Source organism: Rhincodon typus, chromosome 14, assembly GCF_021869965.1.
Source record: "Rhincodon typus isolate 14 chromosome 14, sRhiTyp1.1, whole genome shotgun sequence".
Lineage (NCBI taxonomy): Eukaryota > Metazoa > Chordata > Chondrichthyes > Orectolobiformes > Rhincodontidae > Rhincodon > Rhincodon typus.
Genome location: NC_063345.1, coordinates 51485724 through 51512821, shown reverse-complemented (window position 1 = coordinate 51512821; position 27098 = coordinate 51485724). Strand labels below are relative to the sequence as shown.

The 27098-nt window shown below is 39.7% G+C and overlaps 1 protein-coding gene across 2 annotated transcripts in view; it reads right to left on the bottom strand.

The window, feature by feature from the left end:
* Positions 1-27098, bottom strand: part of pcdh11 (protocadherin 11) — a 664642-nt gene that overhangs the window by 60013 nt on the left and 577531 nt on the right. The window contains exon 4 of one of the 2 annotated variants that reach the window (XM_048605336.1): positions 10116-10217. The exons of the other annotated variant lie outside the window; for it this stretch is intronic. Coding sequence (XP_048461293.1) covers positions 10116-10217 — 102 coding nt within the window. The remainder of the gene's footprint in view (positions 1-10115; positions 10218-27098) is intronic. 2 annotated transcript variants of the gene reach the window in all.

Sequence of the window (27098 nt, the reverse complement as noted above, 5' to 3'; positions counted from 1 at the left end):
TCCTACCTCCTGTTCTTTTGCTCTGCTTCCAGATCTGAAGAGGGTTGGAAGATTGAGGTCAGTGCCCTTATTTTTGCATGCCCTTAGCTTTTCTTAATAACCTCAGATCCATCTCAACTAGGCTTGGTGAATTTACTACTTTCGGTCCTAATAACATTCTAAGTGCCTTTTCTTTATTTATTTTTATTTGCAGTCTTCAATGGATTTATGTTTGGCCAATTTTCTTTCAATGTGCTATATATTCAGTCAAGGTTGAAATTGTGCAATTATGTAAATTTGGAGTTAGATTGATTTCTGATCCTAATTTAAAATTCAGAACCATGAAAAGTTTTTCTTTCTATCTTATACCATCCACTATGTTGTAAATTGGGATTTTAACAAAAAAAAATCCAAATTGAGTACTTACTGTGATGTATGGGACCTCATTTAACTGTGTTATAGTCATAACTAGACTCTTTACAAACACAGTATGAATCTCTTGTTTGTCAAAACAAAAGCCACAAGAATCACTGAGGTTATGATGTTCCATTGAACGGATAGCAAAGATTTATCATGCGTACAGTACCTTGTTATTAATGCTGCATTTGAAAATGTTATTTTTTTATCTTAGAAGTGATGACAACTAACCTTCGAACAGGTGGGCAAGGGTCAATGGTCTTCCTGACACCATGAGCAAATACCCATGGCCATTGGCCAAAAAGGTTCAGACAGAAAATTGACACAATGTAGATTGTTCACCCTGAAAGTAAGGTATATCTATTGTGGTATGTGGGAAAGTGAGAGAAACAGAGAGAGGGGACTCCAGAAGAATCAGCCACAGTCTTCTTGGAGAAGATCAGGAATGAAGTGAAGAACAAAGAGTGTCCCAACCAAATCTACCACCAAAGACCCTGAAACATCAGGGATGAACAACTGATCACTCCAAACCATAGGATCCCATTGCCGCTGCTCCTCCATTTCAGAGAACAGCTTTGGGCAAAGAATTCTTATCTGTCACAAGTTGGAGATTTCGTACCTTTGTCTAAATAACTACTGTATCACATCTAAACTGCTGCTTAATAAACACAATAAACAATCTTAAAATTACTTAGAAATGGTCATCTGCTTATATTAGTGATCACAAACACCCCAAGAGCTAACAACTATCTACTTTTCATTTTTTTCTAAGCTCTTGGAGAAAGGACCTATAGGTACGTAACAAAAAAATTCTAATTTTGCACTACTTCTGAAAGATATCACACTCAGATTTTGATGACACATTGATCATATATGAGCAGATACAAAATTATGGACAATGTGCACTCAGATTTCTGATATACATTGCTAGCAGGAGATACCTCCTATCAGTAACAGATTGCACATATATACTTGGTGCCTCTGAGAGTAAAAGGTCTCATCAGATTTTTCAGATTCATAATTAATTGAAACATTGACACCAGGACAAAGGAGGAAATATTAGAATATTAGACCTTAAAGGACAAGAGATAGAGAGCTATAGAGATTTAGATGGAAAATTTCAGAACTTAAGCCTAGACTACTGACGATAGCCCCTGCTGGCAAAGTGGCAAAAGGAAGGGTGTGTGTGCTTTAAGGAGTGTGAGATCAGAGGATTAGTTCTAAAGTTTTCCAGAAGCTTTCCATGGAATTATTTTCTTCCTTCTTTAGGCTTTATCTCTTGGAATGACGCAAGTTAATTATTGAAAATGATACCAAAAAGAATTTAGTATATAGCTGAAAAGAAAATATTTGTAGAGCTATTAGAGAATTAAAATGGAGTGGGATTAATTATTAGCTATTTCAAAAAAGATCTAAAGGCACCATGCGTAGGATGTGAGCTGAATGATTCTATGACTGGCTGCCAATGCCAAAGCCACATTGACAGTGATTGCAAAGGCATCTTTTGCTATTATCCTCCAATTCTCAAGCCTTTCCAATGGAAAAATGCCTGACTGTAGTCTCTATTTGGCACTTTCTTTATTAGCAGAGTACAGATGATGACCTTGCCCAATGAACAATGCTTGCTCTAGTCAACACATCTTATCAATCTGTAGCATAGCATATTGCCAAGCTAATACACTGTGACACCCTGCCACATTCTGATTTAACTCATTAATAATTTTGGAAATTTGTGTTTTAAAAGACCTATTAAATAGTCTGCATAGACTGACAAAGTAACCGGTATGTGCAGATAATGGTGTAAAGTTTTGTTATGGCACACATATTCTACATAATAGCTAATTGGAATTTTTAATTAACAGTTTGTTCTGATTCTGTCTATTAATTTAGGCAATCAAAATAGGAAACTTTCAGAAATTGAGGGCAAGCAATAATTTTGGAAGTTTTTTTAAAAACATTTTAATTTAAAGTTGTATTATCCAAACCAAAGAAAAAATGGAAACTGAGTGTGACTGAAGGAAAAGTGTAAAAAAATCGTGAAAGAAAAGGTAAGATTTAAATGAGATTTTTTTGAAGCCTACTATGGAATGCCATCTTCCATTCCACAGATGTCTTTAGGTATAGCATAAAATCACAATTTCAGTGAAGTGCCGACCGCATGCTTTGTATATTACTCCACAACCATTTATCTCTGAATAGCATAAGAGACAAAGGTAAAGTGAGGGGAAGCCCATGTGGAGTACAAACACTAACATACACCTGTTGGGCGAGATGGTATGTTTCTTTACTTCAAATTTATAAGCAATTCTATAAAATGAGTTGGAATGATTGCTTTGGTCACCAGCTCAGTTGTCACTTACTGAGACCACTTGAATGAATTGGAGCTCCCCACTTTGCCTTGGATTTTGGTTCTTCATCACATCTCATTATATTTTGTTTGATCTCAAAATATTGACATTAGGGGTTTGTAGTAGTTCCAGTGGCTTGTCAAATCTGGATCTCTAGGCAAATAGAAATACTGGGGAGTATAAACTACACATTCTTGAAACTTGAGCCATGATCAGAGGCTGAAAAGGTCCTAGCTTGGGTTTCCATGGGACAGTTATTTTAATTGATTAACTTCCAGACATGTGTTATATTGGGTAGCATAACTTTTCATTGCAGTAATTGGATTTGAAAATTGGGTTCAATCAAAGGTTCTGACTTGGTTGCAGAGCAAGGTGAAAAGGTACCTGGAGATATCATTGTTGTTGTTTTTATTGTACTTGAATTTTGCCATAAAAAGTGTTCAATAGCTTAAGTCATTCTATATCAAATTTCTATTAGTTTTCAATAAATTTTGGAATCAAATAGTCTGCAGTTATTATTAATTAGTGAACATTGACACTGATGGATGATTAGCTATGTAATAAGATACCTCATTTATTATCTTACACATAGAAATTTAATTTCTCACCAAACAGTTTCATGTTGTTCTGTGTCCTAAAATTTGACTATTAGATTTGAAGTCTGAACATTTTTACAACCACACTTTTGCCCGATCTTGATCAGAATTTTTTATTTTGGATCAGGGTCACAGACTCCTAATGGCTGATGGTTCTAGAGATGAAATTATATAGGACAATTTAGAGTTTATTATTACACTTTAATTAAAGAGAATTTGAAACCAATAATTTTCAAGTTAGTGTTTTGTGGAAATGATTTATAAGTAAATTAAACTACATTATGGTGCAATGCAGCTTTATGCCTTTAACCATAGAGTCCTAGAGACGTACAGCACGGAAATAGGCCCTTCGGTCCAACCGGTCCATACCGATCAGATATCCTAGATAAATCTAGTCCCATTTGATAGCTTTGGCCCATATCCCTCTAAATCTTTTCTATTCACATATCCAAGATGCCTTTCAAATGTTGTAATTGTACCAGCCTTCACCACTTCCTCTGGCAGCTCATTCCATACATCCACCACCCTCTGCGTGAAAAAGTTGTCCCTTAGCTCCCTTTTAAATCTTTCCCCTCTCACCTTAAACCTATTCCCTCTAGTTTTAGATTCCTCAACGCCAGGGAAGAGATCTTGTCTATTGACCTATCCATGAACCTCATGATTTTATAAACCTCTATTAGGTCACCCATCAGCCTTCAATGCTCCAGGAAAAATAGTCCCAGTCTATTCAGTCTTTCCCTATAGCTCAAACCCTCCAACCCTGGCAACATCCTTGTAAATCTTTTCTGAACCCTTTCAAGTTTCACACCATCCTTCCCATAGCAGGGTGACCAGAACTGCACACAGTATTCCAAAAGTGGCCTCACCAATGTCCTGTACAGCTTCAACATAGTCTCCCGACTCCTTTACTCAATGCACTGTCCAGTAAAGGCAAGCACACCACATGCTTTCGTCGATATCTTATTTACCTGGACTCCACTTTCAAGAAACTATGAACCTGCACTTCAAGGTCTCTTTGTTCAGCAACGCTCCCCTAAACCTTACCATTAAGCATATAAGTCCTGCACTGATTTGCCTTTTCAAAATGCAACACTTCACATCCATCTAAATTAAAATCCACCTGCCACTCCTCGGCCCGTTGGCCCAACTGATTAAGATCCTATTGTATTCTGAGGTAACATTCTTCGCTGTCCACTAAACTTCCAATTTTGATGTCATCTGCAAACTTAGTAACCATACCTCCTTTGTTCACATCCAAAACATTTGCATAAATGATGAAAAGCAATGGATCCAGCACTGATCACAGGCCTCCAGTCTCTAAAGCACCACCACCACCCTCTGTCTTCTACCTTTGAGTCAGTTCTGTGTCCAAATGGCTAGTTCTCCCTGTATTCCATGTAATCTGACCTTGCTAACCAGTTTACCATGAAGAACCTTGTTGGATGTCTTACTGAAGTCCATATAGATCACGTCCACTGCTCTGCCCTCATCAATCCTCTTTGTTACTTCTTCAAAACACTCAATCAAATACAGTCTAGGTTTGGAATATGTTAGCCAAAGAGTTGGAAGTATCACATGTTCGTTCAAATTATTGTGACATTGAACTACATGGACCCTATGGGAAGATATTTGGGGAAAATTGGATGAATTGTCTGGCCGCACCCTTCTCAATTTTGAGACTAAAACATCAGACATCAAACCAAGTCCTCGAATGTCGAGATGAGATTCTTAGTAGCGAGTGGCAAGAGGTTTATCAAAATGAATTACCAATCATTATCATCCTTATCATTGTTACTATCTAATCTCACCTCATTAATTTGCAGGATCGTAATTCTCCCACTTACCAGACAGAAACTGGTTGTCAAAAATTCCTGACACGAACGACTGAATGGGTACCCAATGACTCCAGTTCATTGCTTGTTCCACTGGACATTCATCTCAGACATCTGGAATCAACATATCAGTGCATATTCCAGGCGTAGTGACTACATACACCCACATCTATAGGCATTGGCACTCTGCATGTACAAGTCTCTCAGCATCATCCTGGCACATCTCCTATCCATTTGCAGTATGCTTCTGTACAACAATGTCACATTTTGGCGCACTCTGGCACCTCTCATTGGTATGTTATTTCGAGGGAACTTTGCACACTGGGTCAGGCAACAAGCTCATGTATTGGAGTAGGCTGCATCTCAGGGCTGCTCACTCACTTTCTTACTACAGATTTACTTTGCATCTTCCCAGATGCTCATGGCATCCCTGCCTTACCTTGCCTTTCTGCACTTTGCTCCCTTAGCCAGACCTTAAAGGCACATAGTATTTCTGTATTTCCTTTCTGTTTAGTGCAGGCACTAGGCCAAGCAGTTTATCATCCTTATCAGCTGTCATCAGACAAAGGGATGGACATGTTGCTATAGGACACCATGCTGTGTCAATATCAAACCTACAGCCCCAACCAGCAACCCAACAGCAAATGCTCTGCATATGGGCATCAACCAAATAAGGAAATACTATGGACTAGTGGTATTGTCACTAGATTTATAATCCAGAGACTCTAGTAATGTTCGGTTATGGGTTCAAATCCCACCAGAGCAGATGGTAGAATTAAAAGTCTAATGTAAACCATGAAACCATTGTCAATTGCTGTAAAGAAAAAATGTGTTTCACTAAAGTCCTTTAGGAAAGAAAATCTAACATCCTTACGGATCTGGCCTAAATGTGATTCCAAGTAATGTGCTTGACTCTTCCCTCTGAAATGGCCTAACAAGCCATTCAGCTATATAAACCACTAGAAAAGAAATGAAACCAGGCCGACTACCTAGCGTCAACTAAGGCACCAGAAATAACAAAGAAAACACAATCCTATCAACCATGCAGAGCTCTCCTTCCTAATACCTGGGGCTAGTGCCAAGGTTTGGGAAGCTCACAGTCTAATCAAGCAACAAACTGACATAGTCACACTCACAGAATCATACCTTACTCACAATTATCCAGCCAACACTGTCACAGTCTCTGGGTATGCCCTGTCCCAATTGGAAAGGCAGATTCAGCAAAGGTGTTGCTAAGGAGTTGACGTAGGAGCAGAATCTACACTGGGTGGAGAACTTCAAGAAAGCAGGTTAAATCTAACCCAGCAATTAACAGTCCATAAGTCTACTCTCAATTGTCAGTGAAGTGATGGAAGGTGTCGTCAACAGTGCTATTAAGCAGCATTTGCTTAACAATAACCTATTCACTGATGTTCAGTTTGGGTTCCATCAAGTTTGGATTCCACTCAGTTTTTGACTTCATTAAAACCTTAGTTCAAACATGGACAAAAGATCTGAATTCCAAAGATAAGGTGAGAATGATTGCCCTTGACATCGAGGCAACATTTGACCAATGGTGGCATCAAGGTGCCCTAGCAGAATTGGAGTCAAATGGAATCAGGGCGGAAAACTTTCCACTGGTTGGAGTCATCCCTGGTACAAAGGAAGCTGGAAACATAAAACAAAGAACTGCAGATGCTGGAAATCTGAAACAAAATCAGAAATTTCTGGAAAAACTCAGCAGGTCTGGCAGCAAGTGAAAGAAGAGTGAATGTTTTGAGTCCGGTGATGCATCATCATACCAGGTGGAGGGTGGATTCAATGTAGCCCATCCTTTGACCAGGGCTCCAGTGGAGCAGATGATAGGCCTGTTGAAAGTGAGGTTTTCTGGCTTGGAACAGTCTGCAGACTTCTCACAAAGTACTATGCACAGTCTATGTCGCATAAACCTCGTGTCTGTGTTCTGCATAACTGGAGAAGGTGAAGACAGAATGTGATAAATTCTAAAGTGCTTGGTGAGGGGGACCAGCCTTCTGAAAAGGTGGATGAGGACATTGAACAAGAGAAACATTACCATCTGCATGATAGAGCACCGTAGCATCAGGCGCCACAAGCCGGACAGGACTTGGGTAACACGCGGCTCCAGTAGATGAGATTTAGGTGCGGTAATCACTCAATTAATGTAAAATTATTATTGCTGGACATGAAAGCAGTTCATTTCTATATTGAAAGGCAAATGGAACTTCTGATTGTTTGTCCTCTGTTCACTTTTGGGGTTGATGAATAAAGATAAATGTTTTAAACAGTTTGAAGGCTTCCCTTTATGTGATAGTCCCAAATTGACAATGATAAGATGCTGGGTTACAGCGGGTAGTAGTGAAACGGTAGCAGTGACTACAGGGAATGAGGCTAACATCAAAGAAGTTGTGTATCTTGTTGCCTAAACAATGATTAGGATAGGAATGTGTAGTAATTATATTTGCAAGGAAATGTCAGCCATGGCACCTCTGTTTCATGACAGATATTGATTTGGCCTGGTGTACTACTGGATTAATAGCGAAGGGCAACTGCCAACATTTGATTGGGTTGCAGCTGGTGGCAGGGGGAAGGGGTTGATGTTTCAAAGGCAGCCCTAGCACCAAGGGTCCTGAGATATCCCAGTAGTGGTGAGTATTTCCATTTACAGTGAGTGGAAGAATTAGGAGAAGTGGGTGGCCATTAGATGAGAAGGGTGCTATCAGGTGTGGTATCTAATTAATGAAGCTAATTCAAGATTATAGTGCAAGAAAATTTGCTAGGCCCCATGAAAAAAAAACCCTCTGGGAATCACGATGAATAGTCAATCTCTGGAAAGATTCAGTCCAACATCTTAGTTTATAGTTCCCCAAGAAAAATAAAGATCTTTATTAAGGCAAAGACCAGTCACAAAACACCAAATATTGGTCTTAAAGCTAGCTCAAGCTTTCCTATTATAACATGAGCCTGTAACATTCTGTGGCAAAGATCACACAGTTGATAAAACAGGTGATATTGTCAGAATGTAATGCCATATGGGTTTACTTTACTCTGATTTCTTTTACAACAATATCTTGTTTCTTGCTAGTTGCAATTAACAAATGGTAGCCTGTAATTAAATATTATACCACTGCTACTGAATTAATATATTTATTCAAACTCTATTGAGAATATTAATAATTATGTATACAAGTAAAGGAATCTTTATGGCCATTGTTCACTGAAATTTTTGCGATAGTGAATGACATGTTAATTAGTAAATTTATGACAAGAAGCATAGACTAGACCATCGAAACACTGGCAATAGACAAACAAGAAATAGAGCAATGCAATAAGTGGAAGGGCTTTACTGCTCAAGGAGGTTAGGGCCACTTTAAGACAGTAAACCTCTTTGTTGTCGTGTTAACATGGAAAACAGCAAGCACAAGAGGTTTTCCTCCAGTGCTGTCAGCTAGAAAGGACACAATACATGGTACAAAGTAAAAACAAACTGAAGAAAACAATTCGAACTACAATCAAAATGTCATAGAAACCTCCTTCTAAATGCAATAGGATACAGAAAGATATACAGTGTGACAGCTCCAGCATAATACATTTCCATTTCATACGAGCGGCTCCGATAAACTGACAGTGACATTTAATGAGAAGAGCGGGGGCACTGTTCACTGACACACTACTCTGGTTCAAACCAGAAGATGTTAAAGCGCATCAGTCAACATACATGACAAAGTGTCAGTCTGCTCACTGCAGCTCATTTTCACTTTTTTTATTTTGCGATTTCACCGTCGTTCGAACTACTTCAGTTGACTTGATTGCAAATGTCTCTCACGGAACAGTGAATCCAATCAGAACAAAACAGGGTACAGACTTTCATTTTTAAAAGGCAGACTATCAGACCACTTGTCAAAGATCTGATGCATCTAAAATCCTCGAACCAATTAAAATACATACATTCTTATTTGTCATAAAGAGACAGTATTTCTTGTTAGATGAAAGAGATAGAATTTTAAAGTTAAGTTCCAACAGTTCTTTCTATCCCCAATGAAATGCATGCAAAATATCATGTCACCGTTTGACAAACAGGATAGTTCAATTATAGTATTCCACTTCACTATTCTAATTAATTTAATAGATTATAGAAATTTACATTTCAATTGCAATTCTAATTCAAGTGCACAATTTTGTGCTAAAGTAATACGGTTTCTTTTCCAGAATTCAGCACAGAAACTGTCGCTTTCTTAAAAAAAATTGAATGGCTGCCACCGCCAAACTTTTTTTTTTAACGGAAGTACACAAAGCTCTGCCTAAAGGCTAAAGAGGTTTAATAAGATAGCACATACTGGACTGATTTTTTTTGACATTGTGTTGAACAACCTCGCTAGACTAAAGGATACTGTCTCTTTAAGTCACTTTAAGATTTTTTTTAGCACCTTCCAAACTACATAGTGCAAACAAGTCTACGATTAAAACAGTTAAACTATTTTGTAAGGGAAATGGATGATATGTGTCTTGCAGCGCAAATCAGTACCAGAGGCTCAAAATCATTGCAACAATAAAAAAAACAATAAATCAAACATATAAATGGGCATTTCCTTTCAATTGATGCTTGTATTCTGAAATAATAGCATGTTATTTTGCTGTGTAAAGCGTTTTAACTTTGGATATCTATTAATGCATAAAACACTTGAATTTTATCAATATTGATTTTTAATTATTACCAGATTAATCAATGTATTTAGTTAGTTCTGCCTTTGTCACAAATTTTCACTTTTCCAACTTGTTTGTCCTAATTAAGCACCAATCTGTAAAGAATCTTGAGTATATGCAAAAAGATCTGCAATCTTACAAATGACTGAGATTTCTGATCCCCTGGTTTAATCACTATTACCTGATACTGTTAGAAATGATACCAATGATAAGTACCTGCACAGGAATGACATCATACATACCCCTTAAAGGAGGGTTCACGTTTGATTCCACATTCAGGTGAACGTTGCGATGTTCTGTGGAACCAGGACAACGAAATGAACTTTCAGAGATACACATACCCCCTAATAATAACAATAATACAAACACTGAGAATAGTAATAACAATGTGCCACATTACACATAGTATGCAGGGTGATATGACAGGCCCATCTGAACAGCAGGCCGACAGAGTGTGAGCTCATTACTATCCATAAAAGACAGCACTCACTTCCCATTGGATAAACCAAAATAATGTTACTATAATGGCTGGTCATATTTAGTGATTACATTGCCAGTTAATATGGTTGAAAGTTAGAGAAGGAATAAATTTCTTAATATTTTTCATCATTACAGAATCCAGAGTTCAAACGTGGATTGTAAATCATAAAGAGGATGTGTCCATTCACAGAGGGGCCTGTTTCACACCAGCAAATTCACATCTTACCCTTACATTACATTCACATTAATAGAAAGTAGATGAAAAACTGAGTCAATGCCAAGTTAAACAGAATATGGACCTTTACATTATCTGCATTCAGACAGCAATAATCTGCTGAACTGTTCTAATTATATAATTATGTTCCATTGTTTGCAGCAGACTGAAGTATCAAACATTTTAAATATTGATGCTGTCCCTCACTAAATTGTTAATTAAAGTCACTTGCCAGCAGTTATTCGTGGAATATAGAGCTATTCTACTGGACGGTGTTAAAGTTTTAAATAAGGCTGCAAGTCATTCTTCAAGGCACACTCAATCCTGACTTGACACCGTAACCCTGCCCCTTCACTGTCTCTGGGTCAAAATCCTGGAGCATACTTCTTAACAGCATTGTGGGTGTACATACACCACATGGAATGCAAGAGTTCAATATGGCTGCTCTACACCTCCTCGAGAACAATTTGGGATGGGAAATAAATGCTGGCCTACTCAGCACTGCCTAAATCCTGTGAAATAATAAATTACTAAAAACAATGAACATTCTTATAATTGTGTTATAGATATAGAGGATTTTGAATATTTGGATATAATTAAATTCATAGAAAGTCTATTGATTTCCTGAATGGAACACATATTGTTAGCATAAGTGCAAAAGCTATGAACAGGCAAGTGTATATTTCCAATAAAGACTAATTCCCTGTTTTACCTTGGGTCTGATTGATCACCTGGTATTCTTAATTAACGTATCTCTTCACGAATCATCTCTTATTCTAAAGCCTAATCATTGGCCATCTTGCAACTTTGCTGACATCTGTTATGTCCAGCTATCTTCTAGGACCCTTTGAATAAATGATTGCTTTGCATTATCTCTGTAAATCATATTGCCATCCTTCAAGATTAACCCATATTACTCGGTACATATAAAACTTGAGAGATTTACAAAATTAATGTTGGGATTTGACAGTTAACTAGACAGAAATGGACAAATATATTTTCTGGCTCCCCAAAGTATGAGAGTTCCATTGGCCTTAGAAATATATAATTCTCAGTGAAAATTCATTCATTAAACCAGATCTATGAGAACTTTTAACGAATATCTTTCAGGGCTGTAAAAGGGCAGAACACAAGGAGGGCAAAAGAAACAGGAGGGAAGTAGCAGACATAAAGCAGTTCAGGTTAAAAAGACAGCTCCTCTCATAAATTATTTGCTAACTATCCTGGTATGGAGCAAGAGTACAAAGAATCCAAATTATGATACTTGTACTGATTTCCAACAAAGGAGCAAGAACAGCATTACAATAAGTCTCAAAATACTGTTACTGAGCAAGGAAAAGGAGAATTTTTTCACTGTTTTCATGCTTGAAAGTGCACCTGTGTGAAAGGGTAGATGTAGGTAGGACTATGTAGAGGCTGCCCTTGCCCTTCTCCCAACTATTTATACCGTATATCATCAAAAAGAAAGATTGCTGAGGTGAGTGGCCAGCAGCTACGAAGTTGCAGCCTTGCACTATGCCAGGATCTTCAGTTCCAAGGAAGGGTCACTTGACCCGAAATGTTAACTCTGATTTCTCTCCACAGATGCTGCCAGCCCTGCTGAGCTTTCCCAGCCCTTTTTGTTTTTGTTTCTGATTCACAGCATTCTTTTCACAGTTCTTTCGCTTTGTTTTTAGTCAGTATCTTCAGGTTGCAATGGACAGGACAGCATTCCAAAAAAGAAAATGACACACGAGTAAAGAGGGTTGAAGCAGAAAGAAACAACTGTAAAGAACAAGAGTGCAGGACAGAAATGTCCCTGTAAAAATGAGGGATAGAAAGGGCAAAATTAGGGAACCATGGATGACAGGTGAAATTGTGAGACTATCAAAGAAGAAAAAGGAAATGTACATAAGGTCTAGGTGACAGAAAACAGACAAAGCTTCGGAAAAATATCGGCAAAGTAGGACCATTCTGAAACGAGAAATTAAGAGGGCTAAAAGGGGTCATGAAATATTTTTAGCAAACAGGGTTAAGGAAAATCCCAAAGCCTTTTATTCATATATAAGGAGCAAGAGGGTAACTAGAGAAAGGGGTGGCCCACTCGAGGACAAAGGAGGGAAGTTATGTGAGGAGTCAGAGAAAATGAGTGAAATTCTTAATGAGTACTTTGCATCGGTATTCACTGAGGAGAGGGACATGACGGATATTGAGGTTAGGGATAGATGTTTGATTACTCTAGGTCAAGTCAGCATAAGGAGGGGGGAACTGTTGGGTATTCTAAAAGGCATTAGGGTGGACAAGTCCCCAGGTCCGGATGGGATCTATACCAGGTTACTGAAGGAAGCGAGAGAGGAAATAGCTGGGGCCTTAACAGGTATCTTTACAGCATCCTTGAGCATGGGTGAGGTCCTGGAGGACTGGAGAATTGCTAATGTTGTCCCCTTGTTTAAGAAGGGTAGCAAGGATAATCCAGGTAATTATAGACCAGTGATCCTGACATCAGTGGTAGGGAAGCTGCTAGAGAAGATACTGAGGGATAGGATCTATTTACATTTGGAAGAAAGTGGGCTTATTAGTGATAGGCAGCATGGTTTTGTGCAGGGAAGGTCATGTCTTACCAATTTGATAGAATTCTTTGAGGAAGTGACAAAGTTGATAGATGAGGGAAGGGCTGTAGATGTCATAGACATGGACTTCAGTAAGGCGTTTGATAAGGTTCCCCATGGTAGGCTGATGGAGAAACTGAAGTCGCATGGGGTCCAGGGTGTATTAGCTAGATGGATAGAGAACTGGCTGGGCAACAGGAGACAGAGAGTTGTAGTGGAAGGGAGTTTCTCAAAATGGAGAACTGTGACCAGTGGTGTTCCACAGGGATCCGTGTTGGGACCGCTGTTGTTGGTGATATCCATAAATGATCTGGAGGAAGGTATAGATGGTCTGATTAGCAAGTTTGCAGATGACACTAAGATTGGTGGAGTAGCAGATAGTGAAGGGGACTGTCGGAGAATGCAGCAGAATACAGATAGATTGGAGAGTTGGGCGGAGAAAAGGCAGATGGAGTTCAATCCAGTCAAATGCAAGGTGATGCATTTTGGAAGATCCAATTCAAGAGCGAACTATGTGGTAAATGGAAAAGTCCTGGGGAAAATTGATGCACAGAGAGATCTGGGTGTTCAGGTCCATTGTACCCTGAAGGTGGCAACGCAAGTGGATAGAGTGGTCAAGAAGGCATACGGCATGCTTTCATTCATCGGATGGGGTATTGAGTACAAGAGTTGGCAGGTCATGCTACAGTTGTATAGGACTTTGGTTCGACCACATTTGGAATACGGCATACAGTTCTGGTCGCCACATTACCAAAAGGATGTGGATGCTTTGGAGAGGGTGCAGAGGAGGTTCACCAGGATGTTGCCTGGTATGGAGGGTGCTGGCTATGAAGACAGGTTGAGTAGATTAGGATTATTTACATTAGAAAGACGAAGGTTGAGGCGGGACCTGATTGAGGTCTACAAAATCATGAGAGGTATAGACAGGGTGGATAGCAAGAAACTTTTTCCCAGAGTGGGGGACTCAATTACTAGGGGTCATGATTTCAAGGTGAGGGGGAAAAGTTTAAGGGAGATATGCGTGGAAAGTTCTTTACGCAGAGGGTGGTGGGTGCCTGGAACGCGTTGCCAGTGGAGGTGGTAGAGGCGGGCACAATAGCATCATTTAAGATGTATCTAGACAGATACATGAATGGGCAGGGAGCAGAGGGATACAGATCCTTGGAAAATAGGTGACAGGTTTAGAGAGAGGATCTGGATCAACGCAGGCTTGGAGGGCTAAAGGGCCTGTTCCTGTGCTGTAATTTTCTTTGTTCTTTGTTATAATAAGTTAGCTTTATTTTTTTACAAAGGCAACCATCAGCATTTTTGAGAGTGTATTAATAAAAGGAACATAGTCATCTTTTTAGGGTAGAATTTCCATGTAGTTTTTTGCCAGCTGCTCTGAGGGAGTTAGCATAAGCCTGATAAAAAGAATCCCAGAGAAATCAAGAAGGCCCTTTAAATCATGGGCAGGAGTTTGGGACACTGGTGTTGGGAACAAAGAGGGCTCCTAACATCTGTCCATTATGTATCTGCTGGCACAATCTACCTAGAATTGACCTCTTAAGTGGTCAGGGCTGTGTTCACCAACTATTCAGGACTGTGGGCAGGCTCTTGATGTTTCTGACCGAATTGGGGTCTAGTAGGTCTGGAGCCTTGGCATACCTAACCAGATGAGTGGCCTCTGCTGATACAAATGCAGGATTTCTGTCACACCTCAACATGATGGCATACTTAGAGCTATTCATTAAGTTACAAACTAATGAAGATCAAAACTGATAAGGCCCCTTAAATCAGAGGAAAGATCCCTCTGGAGGAACTGTTTGTGCATTGGGGACATTAATTTAGTGCAGCTGCCCCATTGTTAGTCCACAGAGGAGCTGGTTTACAGATCCTTGAGTTTAGGGTGAGTTTGAAGATTGCTCCAGTCACAACCATGTAGAGCCTTAGTGAGGTTAACTAGCTACACACTGTGATGTGTGTGTGTGGTTTTGTGCCCATTCCAAGGAAATTTCTCCAATGATAGGAATCCATCAGTTGCATCAGGGAGTTACCCTGACGCAACAGCCCACATTTTTCTGTCCCCCGCCCCTCAGTTTCTACCTCACCTCCACAGTTAGAATAATCCAACCTGAAAGCATTATGTGCATCTTGGTATGCTTGCATGCTCTTGAACTTAACAATGCATAACGATAAAAAAAATGGAAATACTTGGAAAAATGCTGCCCTTTTCGTTGTTTGATAAATCTGTTTTTGTTCTGCATTTTGATTTGATTGTTTTAGTGATAATAAAGTGAAGGAAAATCTATATCACTGGACCCAAAGAAGGCAATCAGATGCTGGTCATGAGCACGGTTGTGATAAGAATTGCAAGATTGTTCGGGTATCGGGAATTAGAGGATTGATTCACAAGAAGTGCTTTTTTTATGCATTGTTTCCTGACAGTGCAGGGATCTAGTAACATGTAATCAATGCGATTTCTGATTTTCTTTTTCCCTGTTTATTCTATCCCTCCTCCTGTTATAATTCTTGTTGTCTGGGATGATAGTCCATCATGATGACAAAGCATGCATTAAATGACCAAAAATCTGGATGCACGTTCTGGACTCTTGCGAAAAGCTGATCCTGAAGGGTTCAGTCTGCAGAAGCATTGCTTCAGCTTAACACTAGATGTTTAGTCGAAGGGCAGTTGTTAGTGTGAGCAAACCCCATCACAAACTGAAATCTACCACATCATCCATCAGCAGCTTGGCCTGAGATGGACTGTACCAGGAATAATGCACCAGGACAGCTGCCAGAACACTTGGCACATTTCTGCATGATGCACCAGAAATGGTCACCAGCAAGCTTGAAGGAATGGAACACTTTCTGTTGAGAAACCTGGCAGGCTGATGGAGGGAAACATATGTGGCAATAAGATAGCAGTCTAAGGTACCATAGTCAATGATGAAACCAGCAATGGTAGTGAAACATAACATTTTGTATGCTTTTCCCTGTTCATAAATGAGAGATTGCTGCTCTTTGCATGGAGAACCTTGGTGACACTCCCTTACAACAGGTGAACAGCCTAGATGATGCCTCCAACAAAACTTGCTGAGGCCTGAAAGGGACACATCGCATAAAGCTTAAAGGACAAGTTGACCTTGGCAATCACATTCACTTCTGTACATTCTCTAGTTTAAGGGTTGAGTTGTGCCTGTGACAGATTCCACAGCTTGGTGACAGCTACTTTTGTGAAGCAAAGCCACCTGAGACAATACTTCTCGGTGGAGTTAAGGTGGAAGGTGCACCCTGATGATTTGCTGTGGATGTGGTTTCCTATGCAATGCTCTTGTCCTCCATCTCCATCCAGTCCTGCTACTGTTGCTGTTTTCTTTAATGATCTAGTTCCAAATGGAACCTTTCAACATATGAAGGACCTTGTTTAAATATTGTTCGATAAGCTTCTGAGACCTGAGGAACAGCTCAATCCAGTATGATGGCTACCCGTGTATTAAACATGTGTCATTTACTGAATTGGATACTTGGACTCCTATTTTGTGCTTAAATGGAATGGTAACACACTTTTCCAGGATCACAAACTCCGTAGAGATAAAAAGAAAAAGAACTGCATAAAAACTGAACGAGATTCAATTGGAGAATGGAGAAGTTATTTCAGTCATCATCATGAATAACAAAGGTGGCTATCGCTCTGATTGTTAAGGTAAATGTGAAAGACGGTCCATAATTTCCTTCATTTTCCAAAAGAAATTCATTTCCACATTCAATAGTTACTGCTTCAAGGAGCTTTCAAAACTGTTGGGTGTTGCTGCCTGAAATGGATTTTCTTATTCTGGGATAGCAATAGCTTGCTCAGCAGTACAATTTACAAATATCTGTGGAAAAATCAATATGTTTTAATTATAAAGAACAAAAGCAAGACCAGATACAGATCTATTGTCTGTCTTATAGGTCAGCTGGGTCACACAGCAAAGAAATGGAGCTTTCACAAGCTGAGAAATTGAATGCCTACAGAGTTCATGGTTTCCTTTTGAACAAGGTTATCTTCATTGTAAGTAACTTCTACCCTGCTGTTGTCCAGCAGAAGCTATTTTACTTTTATCTGAAGACCTATGCATTTTCTTTTCATTAATTGAACCATAAATCTCTTAATTTCAAACAGTTGATTTTCTGCTTTTTCTTGTTGGCTTTAAATTCACGATATCTATTTCAGATCACATCAAGCAAAGTCATTATCTGTCCCAATCATTTTCCCCTTGACTTCACAATTTAAATTTGACCTGCTGAAGTTAATTTAATATGGAGGTAGCCTCCAGTTAACAGCCTAAGACAACTATCTATAGAATTTGCACATAGAGATCACGGATCAGAACTGTAATGTTGTCTATGCCTTGTGCAGTGCTTAGTAATAAAACAGATGGGTGGACATGCCTTGGAATAGATACCCAGTTTTTTTTAAAATTCACTCTTGGGACATAGGTGGTGCTGGCTGGGCAGCATTTACTGCCCATCCCTAGTTGCCCTTGAGAATGTGGTGGTGAGCTGCCTTCTTGAACTGCTGCAGAATGTATGCTGTATTTGGACCCATAATGACCATAGGGAGGGAATTCCCAGATTTTGACCCAGTGAAAGTGAAGGAATAGTGATATATTTCCAAGTCAGGATGGTGAGTGACTTGGAGGGGAACTTGTCATTGGTGGTTTTCCCATGTATCTGCTGCCCTTCTTCTCCTATATGGAAGTAATTGTGGGTTTGGAAGGTGCTGTCTCAGGATCTTTGGTGAATTTCTGCAGTATGTATTGGAGACAGTATACACTGCACTATTGAAGGTCGATGGTAGAAGGAGTGGATGCTTGTGGATGTGGTGCGCATCATGCATCCTGCTTCGTCCTGGATTACGTCAAGCATTTGGGTGTTGTTGGAGCTGTACTGAACCAGGAACGTGTGGAGTATTCCATCACACTCTTGACTTGTACCTTATAGATAGTGGACAGTCTTTGGGAAGTCAGGTGGCCAATTACTTGTCACAGTATTTCTAGCCTCTGACTTGCTCTTGTAGCCAATGTTTATGTGGCGAGTCCAGCTTCTGGTCAAAGGTAACCCTCAGGATGTTGATAGTGGGGGATTCAGTGAATATCAAGGGGTGGTAATTAGATTGCCCCTTATTGGAGATGGTCTTTGGCTGGCATTTGTATGGTACAAATTTACTTGCCTCTTGTCAGCACAAGCTTGAATATTGTCCAGATCTTGTTTCATTTGAGCATGGATTCCTTCAGTATCTGAGAACACATGATTGGTGCTGTACATTGTGCAATCATCAGCAAACATCGCTACTTCTGACCTTTTGATGGAGAGAAGGTCTTTGATGAAGCAGTTGAAGATGTTTGGGCCTAGGACACTACCCTGAGGAACTCCTGCAGAGATATTCTGGAGCTGAGATGACTGACCTCCAACAATGACAACCATCTTCCTAAGTGCCAAGTATGACTCCAACTAGCAGAGAGTTTGCCCCCTGATACCCAGTGATTCCAGTTTTGCTGGGGCTCCTTGATGCCACACTCAGTTGAATGCATCCTTGACATCAAGGGGTGTTATTCTTACCTCCCTTCTGGAATTCAGTTCTTTTGTCCATGTTTGAATCAAGATAGTAATGCGGTCAGGAGTTGCATAGCCCTGGCAGAACCCAAATTGGGCATCAGTGAGCCTCGGGAATCAGTGAGCAGGTTAATGCTGAGCAGGTGCTTCAGTAGGGAAGTGTACAGTAAATGGCAGCATCAATCTCCAGAAGGATTGAGGTATACAGGCCCACAGTTCCCTGAAACTAGCAACACAAGTAGATAAGGTGGTAAAGAAGGCATATAGCATACTCTCCTTCATTGGTCAGGGCATTGCGTAGAAAAATTTGCAAGTCATGTTGCAGCTGGAAAGAATGTTACTGAGTATACAGTATACAGCCCTGATCGCTACACTACCAGAAGCAAGTGGAGGCTTTGGAGAGGGCACAGAAAAGGTTTACTAGGATGTTGCCTGGTTTGGAAGGTATTAGCAATAAGGAGAGATTGGACAAACTTGGTTTGTTTTCATTTGAATGAAGGATGGGGGTACGACCTGATAGAAGTTTACAAAATTATGAGAGGCATAAATAGAATGGATAGTCAGAGTCCTTTCTTCGGGGTAGAAATGTCAATTATTAGGGGACACAGGTTTTAAGGTAAAAGAGGGTAAGTTTAAAGGAGGTAGGAGAAGCAAGCTTTTTTTTACACAGAGGGTAGTAAGTGCCTGGAATGCGCTGCCACAGAAAGTGGTGTAGGCAGATACAATAGCAATGCTTAAAAGGCATCTTGACAGATATATGAACAGGTAGGAATACAGACCACATCGAGGCAAAAGGATTTTAGTTTAAAAAGTCATGGTGTGTCAGGGCAGTTTTGGTGGGGTGAAGAGCCAGTTCCTCTGCTGTACTGTTTTTTGGTTTTTTGAAACATTCATGACTGGATGTGGTAGACTTGGAGAACTTAGATCTGATCTGTTGGTTGTGGGATCGCTTAAGTCTATCACTTTTAGCTTATGCTGTTTGGCATGCAGGTGGTCCTGTCTGGCAACTTCACCAAGTAGATACCTCATTTTTAGGTATTTGCTGTGCTGCTTTTGGCATGCCCTCCTGCACTCTCCATTGAACTAGGGATGATCCTCTGGCTTGATTATAATGGCTGAGTAGGGAATGTGCTAGGCTGGGAGATTGCAGATTGTGTTGATGTATAATTCTGCTGCTGTTGATTGCTCACAACATCTCAATGACGCCCATTTTTGAGTTGCTAGATCTGGTTGAGATCTGTCCCATTTAGCACTGTGATAGTGCCAGACAACACAATGGAGAGTGTTCTCAATGTGAAGGTGGCACTTCATCTCCACAAGAACTGTGTAGTAGTCATCTCTTACCGATACTGTTCATGGACAGGTGTGTCTGCAGCAAGCAGTTTGGTGAGGATGAGGTCAGGTATGTCTTTCTCTCGTTGGTTCCCTCACTACCTGCTGCAGAACCAGTCTAGCAGCGACATTCTTAGGACCCGACCAGCTCGATCAGTAGTGACTTGCTAAGCTACTCTTGATGGTGGGCATTGAAATACCCCACCAGAGTACATTTTATGCCCTTAACACCCTCAGTGCTTCCTCCAAATGTTGTTCAATATGGAGGAGTACCGATTTATCAACTGAGTGAGAACATTGTGCGATAATCAGCATGTGGTCATGCCAGATGGCCTATCTAATTTCATTTCAGTCTATAATTTGTAATCCTGCGATAATACAGCAACAGTGCAGATGTCCCAAATGCTACCAATAATGAATGATCATGAGTTTGTGCAATGTGGAGAATTCTCCAAATTAAACAAAAGAAAAAATAAAGTTCAGTGGAGGCCCAGTGATGCAGTTTTGCACCAAACTGTAGCTATACTAATGCGAAGGTTGTTGACTTGCTCGCCGAACTGGCTTGTTCTCATTCAGACTTTTAGTCACCATGCTTGGTGACATTATGATGAAGCGATGTTATTCTACTCTGCTTGAAATTTATACTGTTTGGTCCATTATGGTGAGTAATGTCATTTCCGGTTTTGATCGGTATGGGGTCCAACTCTATGTGTTTGTTGATTGCATTACGGGTGGAGAACCATGCCTTTAGGAATTCCCGTGTGTGTCTCTGTTTGGCTTGGGCTACTATGGTTACCTTGGCCCAGTTAAACTGATGGCCTTCATTGTCTGAGTGTACTGATATGAAGGAGAGTTTGAATATCCTTAATATCGTTACACTCAGACAATGAAGGCCATCAGTTTAAGTGGGACAAGGTAACCATTGTACCCCAAGCCAAACATAGACAAGCACGGGAATTCCTAGAGGCATGGTTCTCCACCCATAATGCAATCAACAAGCAGATAGAATTGGGCCCCATATACAAACCCATACAGATCAAAACTGGAAATGATAGTACTCACCATAATGGACAAAATAGTATAAATTCCAAGTGGAGTGGATAACACCGCTTCATCACAGGCTCCGCTGATGATGTCACCTAGCGTGGTGATGAAACATCTGAACGAGAACAAGCCAGCTCGACGAGCAAGTCAACAACCTCACACACAACCCGAGCTACAGATCTTTCCTAAAACTTTGAATACTAATACAAAATTTCATACAGCGGGCATATAGAGTACACATTGAGTCTCTAAGCTCTATGAGACATGATCTTGTCATTGAAAGATCAGTGCTTCTGTAAAGCAAAAATCTGGCTTCCACTTAAGTGTCAGCTTGGTATTGCTATCATCTCAAGGCAGAAGTTATGGGTTCAAGGCTCACCATAGGACCAGACATAATCTAAGATGATACTACAGCACAGAATAAAAAGATTGCTATATTCTTAGAAGTAATATATTTTGGATGAAATGTTGATTTGTGACAATTCAGGTGGATGTAAAAGATTCCTTAGCACTATTCAAAGAGAGCGGATTACATAATTCCTGTTGTGCCGATCTCATCCTGCTAGAAACCCTAAAATCTATCTTGGAATAATTCTCTCTGCTGTGCAGGGAGTAGCAGTTGTTGTGGTGCTTTATTCCAGCCATGGTTCTCTTGTGGAAGGGGCAAGTTGAGAGTTTGAGACATCACACTGACTGTCTTGTAGGGTTCCAGTTACCCTTGAACTCCTTGGCTAATGCACTATATAAACCATATATGTGAATGAGCCATGTTCCAGGCTATAGTAGATAGCAGCAGGTGGGTTTTCCATCAGTTAACATTTCTAGTGAACTAACTATTCCTGTTCAAAATCCCCAGACAATAGAGTGTCTGCTTCAGAAATCCTCCCAATTCTCTATAGTAGGATTTCCAATTAATCAGTAATTATAATCATCCCTCACTCCTAATACACAATTATACATCATTGTTTTTAAGTATTGATGATTTATTTCCCACCACTTGTTCAAAAATATTATTGACTTCTAAATGCTGATTAGGCGAAATAGCATTTCTTAATTTTCACCAACTTTGTGCTTTTATGGAAAGTATAATGCAAATTGACACAAATGTGTCCAGAGTTGTTTATTCACTTACAGATCTGGAACATCGGCCTTGGCTAAGTGCCGCACGCTCATTTCTGAGGCAGAATTTTAGTCCCATTCGAGAACAATGGATGTTTAATCTACTTCAGAGTTGCATTACGAGAAGGTTGCACTATCAGATGTGTCATCTTTCAGATTAAGACATGAGACTGAGGTCCTTTCTACTGCATTTAACTGCTAGAAAACCACCAGTGAAGTTCTTCTGTTACTTGAGTCAATACTTTGTTCTGTAACAGTTATTAAAGTGGGCACATATGCAGATTAAAAGCCGGAACTGGAATTGCTCATTTAATCCTTTGAGGCTGTTCCATAGTTTTATAAATTTATGGCTGATCTTGAACCTCAATTCCACCTTCGCCACTCTCCACATATCCTTTAATACCCCAATCCCCAAACACCATTTGGCCTCTGATTTGAATATACTCAATAAATGAATATCACTGCTCTCAAGGGTAGAGCATTAGGTGAAGATGTTTATTCTAGTCTTGGTGAACCCATTATTCTGAGCCTGTACCCCATGTTCTAGATTCCTCAGATTGTCTAATTATTTATTTCATGAATGCTTAATGGATCTTGTGTGCAAGTTGGCTGCTGCATTTATCTTTGTTACAGCAATTAGAATATTACAACATATTTCGTTAATTTTAGGACATAACAGCATCGTGAAAGGCACTACATATATGCAAGTTCCTTCATCTGTTAGAAAACACCACAGAATCAATATCTGGGTTTAGAATCTAACTCATCATCTACATGCCTTCAATCTGGCCTTTTAGTTAGCAAAAGGTGGCAATGCCAAACATGGCATTTCTATCAATATGTCACCCTGGAACACAGCTGCACAAGCTAGCCATGCAAAATAAATACTGGATTTAAGCAGCAGTAAAAATTTAACAACCAAGAAACTACAGTAATTTTGGATTTGTGTAATAAATTAGAGGTAAAGGGATATTAAAGAACATATAATAGGCTGTTAAATCTGTCTTCACATAAGGAGTTATCTTTTTTTTTGAATTTTCCCATGTACTTCCAATGTATTGCACCTTTTGGGTGATACGGTTGCCTGCAGTAGATCAGGTGCATCTGTTTTATTTGTGAACCATTCTAAACATTCAGTAGTACTAAATGTCTTAGTTTTTGAGCACCTAATTCAAATTGCAGCAGCCCAGAGCTATGAAATGGTGTGTTCTTTAAACAAAAAATTGAATGTCAAGTTATCCCTCTGGATTAAGCACTTAAAATTACAAATTTTAATTTGAATTAAACTGCATTTCAAATGAATCAGACTTTTATTTTGAATAACAAAACCTCCTTGTGATTATCTTTTAATAACTGAAGCTCATGTTCTTTTTTTCTAAACTTCAAGCTTTTTTTCCCCCAATCTTCATCTACTCTATTTTTCTGCTGTTGACTTGGATACATCAATTCAATGCTGGAAATGGTTCCAAGATTAACAGGCACTCCCTGGATGTTATGTTCCAGGTAGCCAGTTGGCGAAGGAAGAATTTAAAGCCACTCTTAACTTGGAATTGCTCTATTCACAGAATGAACTGTTCCATTTATATATTTCTTACTCCACTCATGTCTCATGTTAGGAAATATCTCTTTATTTTATTACGGAAATGTCTCTTTTTTTTATGGGCTCAAGTAACCTTCCGGTCAATCCCTTGTATATATTTAGTTTAATTGATAGGATTAACATGGTCGCCTAACAAATACCCATAATTCATGCAAGATGAGTGACTAAAGCAAGAAGACATTAAAGTCAAGCCAGGTTCTTACCAAACATCCAGACACACATACTTCCAGCAATGGTGGCTAAATAGTAATAAGGAGTGGAGAGTCAGTTCAATGTTTTACTCCACTAATCCTGGCAGAAGCCCTACCTACTTCTGTAGTTTCAAAATAAATACTGGAGAAACTCAGAAGGTCAGGCAGCACCTATGGAAAGAAACAGTCTAAAAAATTGAATCTCTTGTTCAGAACTGAAGAGAGGTAGAAAAGTCATGGGCTTTCTGCTTTGAAGTGATGGTGAGGGGTGAGTTGGAGGAGTAAGTGAAATAAAAAGCTAGACCAGGGAATAACAGAAGGCAGGCCAGAGATCATGGTCTGCAGTGGTTGAATTCAATGTAGAGTCCAGGAAGCTGTAAAGTGAATAAAGAGAAAATGAGGTGACACTCATCCATCTTGAGTTGGGCTTCATTAGAATACTATAGCACAGAAGTGTGAGCACGAGAGCAAGATTGAAATGACAAGGGACTGGAAAGCCAGAGTCTTTCTTGTGGAATAATTAGAGATGCTCCACAAAATAGTCATCCAGTCTCCTCATTATAGCTCTTGACCCCACTCCACTGGTGTAGGCGTGAGGGAGACGTAGCAGGGAGGGAGTCTTCGGGTGAGGAAAATTGAAGATATGTCAGAAGTTCGATTAGGAAAACTGGCATTGTTGGATCAGATGAGACAGAGAAATTGGGAGAAAGGAATTGAGTCCCTGCAGGAAGTGGGTACAGGAAAGTGTAATTCAGGTAGTCGTGGGACTGATAGAATATTACCAACCCAGGTGGGATCAATCAGATTCAGAGATCAAACGTGGTTTGTGTGGATTAATGAATACATTCACTCAGTAAGGGATTATTTAGGCAATGCTTCTGGGTTGTAGTATTTTTTCTTCTTTTCTCAGTAAGCATTTCATTAATATATCAGGGAGAAAAGCCTGAAGGGTGCATTTAATCTCCTCATCTAACAGTCACAGAAGCACCAGCTACAAAATATTTTCCTTGATTTCATTCCAGGAAGAATGTGTCATAAAAATGAATACTCTGCCTTTTGTACAACCAGTTTACAATAATAATGTCCACCAAATTCTCCTGGCTGCCTTTTCTGAGTAGTGAACATCAATCAAGCTGCTCAGCATCACTGGTGTCTGTACCGATTCAATACAGGCTTTCACAGGAGCATTTTTGCTCCATTTAACTCAATCAGTCCTCTACAATTAACAATCAGAACAAAATACCTTGCAATTTTGAAAATATAATTGATATTCTCCCTGGGGCATCGGAGGCTGAGGGATGACCTTATAGAGGTTTATAAAATCATGAGGGGCATGGATAGAGTGAATAGCCAAGGTCTTTTTCCCCAGGGTAGGAGAGTCCAAAACTAGAGGGCATAGGTTTAAGGTGAGAAGGTAAAGATTTAAAAGGGATCTAAGGGGCAACATTTTTTCATGCAGAGGGTGGTGCGTGTTGGACTGAGCTGCCAGAGGAGGTGGTGGAGGTTGGTACAATTAAAATATTTAAAAGGCATCTGGATGGGTACATGAATAGGAAGGGTTCAGAGGGATATGGGCCAAATGCTAGCAAATAAGACTAGATTAATTTGCGATGTCTGGTCGGTGTGGAGTGTTGAACTGAAGCGTCTGTTTCGGTGCTGCCTAACTCTATGCCTCTATGAGTCTATAAGAAATTTGGTCACTGCTGGCTGATCAGCAACAACATACAGTGGGGTGGTGTGATGAACTCAACCCCTGCAGGTCTATTGTTCCCAGGGTAAAGACAGCTCTTCCTTGCAGGCAATTGTCAATTCGTCCAATTTCATTTCTTTCCAGCTACATTTTCAAAGGCACAAGGTTTCAAGAGACAAAGCCTAAGCATTCATAACAATAAAAATGAAAAATTATTCAACCTTGAAAAATATTCTTCTCAAGGAGACTCAAAGGATGAGATTCAGTGGTGACACTGAACTATGTGTTTAATTAAAAATTTATAAGAAGTTCATGAGAAGAGCTACTGTATTTCCACTGCTTGGTATGAAAGAAGAAGCACTAACTCTGTTTTATTCTTATGTGGCAGTTTGCCTACTGTCTCAAAGTTCTAGTGCAGGGGGTAATCATTCAACAGTCATTTACAATTCAATACTGCTGAGCAAAGCAAGATCTTATGACACAGTTACGGTGGTGGAACATGTCATTTGCTGGTTCAGGTAATTCACTATCACCAATCTTCCTTTCTGTAAGCTGAGTTTAAGTCCTGTCTACTTATCAATGGTAAAGGATAAACCATTGGTAAGTCTCAAAAGAAGATCGATTTGTCTTACATAACCAGGTAGCTTATTGCATGATAGCAATGGACACAGTTTACATCAACTTACTAGCCAAGTCACTGAGAATTATTAGGACCTGTGCAGAATACATCTGCTCCTCTCAGGATCTTCTGCTGATCTCAACTGTCTGCACTAAAGAAAACTGTAGCATAATGAGATTGGTTGGAGTTAATGCAACTTCAATATTATTTCCTTCAGGACCATTCCTTTGTACAACAGAACAGATGCAAAATATTTAAAAAGTAAAATACAAGCAGTAGGATAGAACTGCTGGAATATTCAGCCATTCTGGCAATATCTATGGAGAGAGAAGCAGCTTAGGTTTATGATCTGTGGCCTTTCCTTGGCACTGGGAAATGTCAGAAATCTACAGGGTTTCCAACAAGTGAAAGGGGAGAAAGTAGAAAAAGCACTAAAGGGAAGGTTTGTTATAGGGGAGCAGGCAAGAGGTATTAAATGCCAAAAGAATTGGTGGTGCAAGGCCAAAGGGATTGGTAATAGAACAGGCAAAAATAAACAAAAGGTGGTTCTCAAGGACTTGTGAATGGCAGAAGGTTAATTAAAGAAAGTGAAAACAAAAGAAAAAAATGAGAGTAAAACAAACATACAACAAGAAAGAGCAAAAACTTGGGGAAGAGTTTAAAGTTATTGAATTCAAGCGTCTAGTCTCCCAGACTGTAAAATGCCTAACCAAAATGTGAGGTGCTGTTTCCTGAGCTTGTATCGAACTTCATCAAAATACTGCTGAAGAT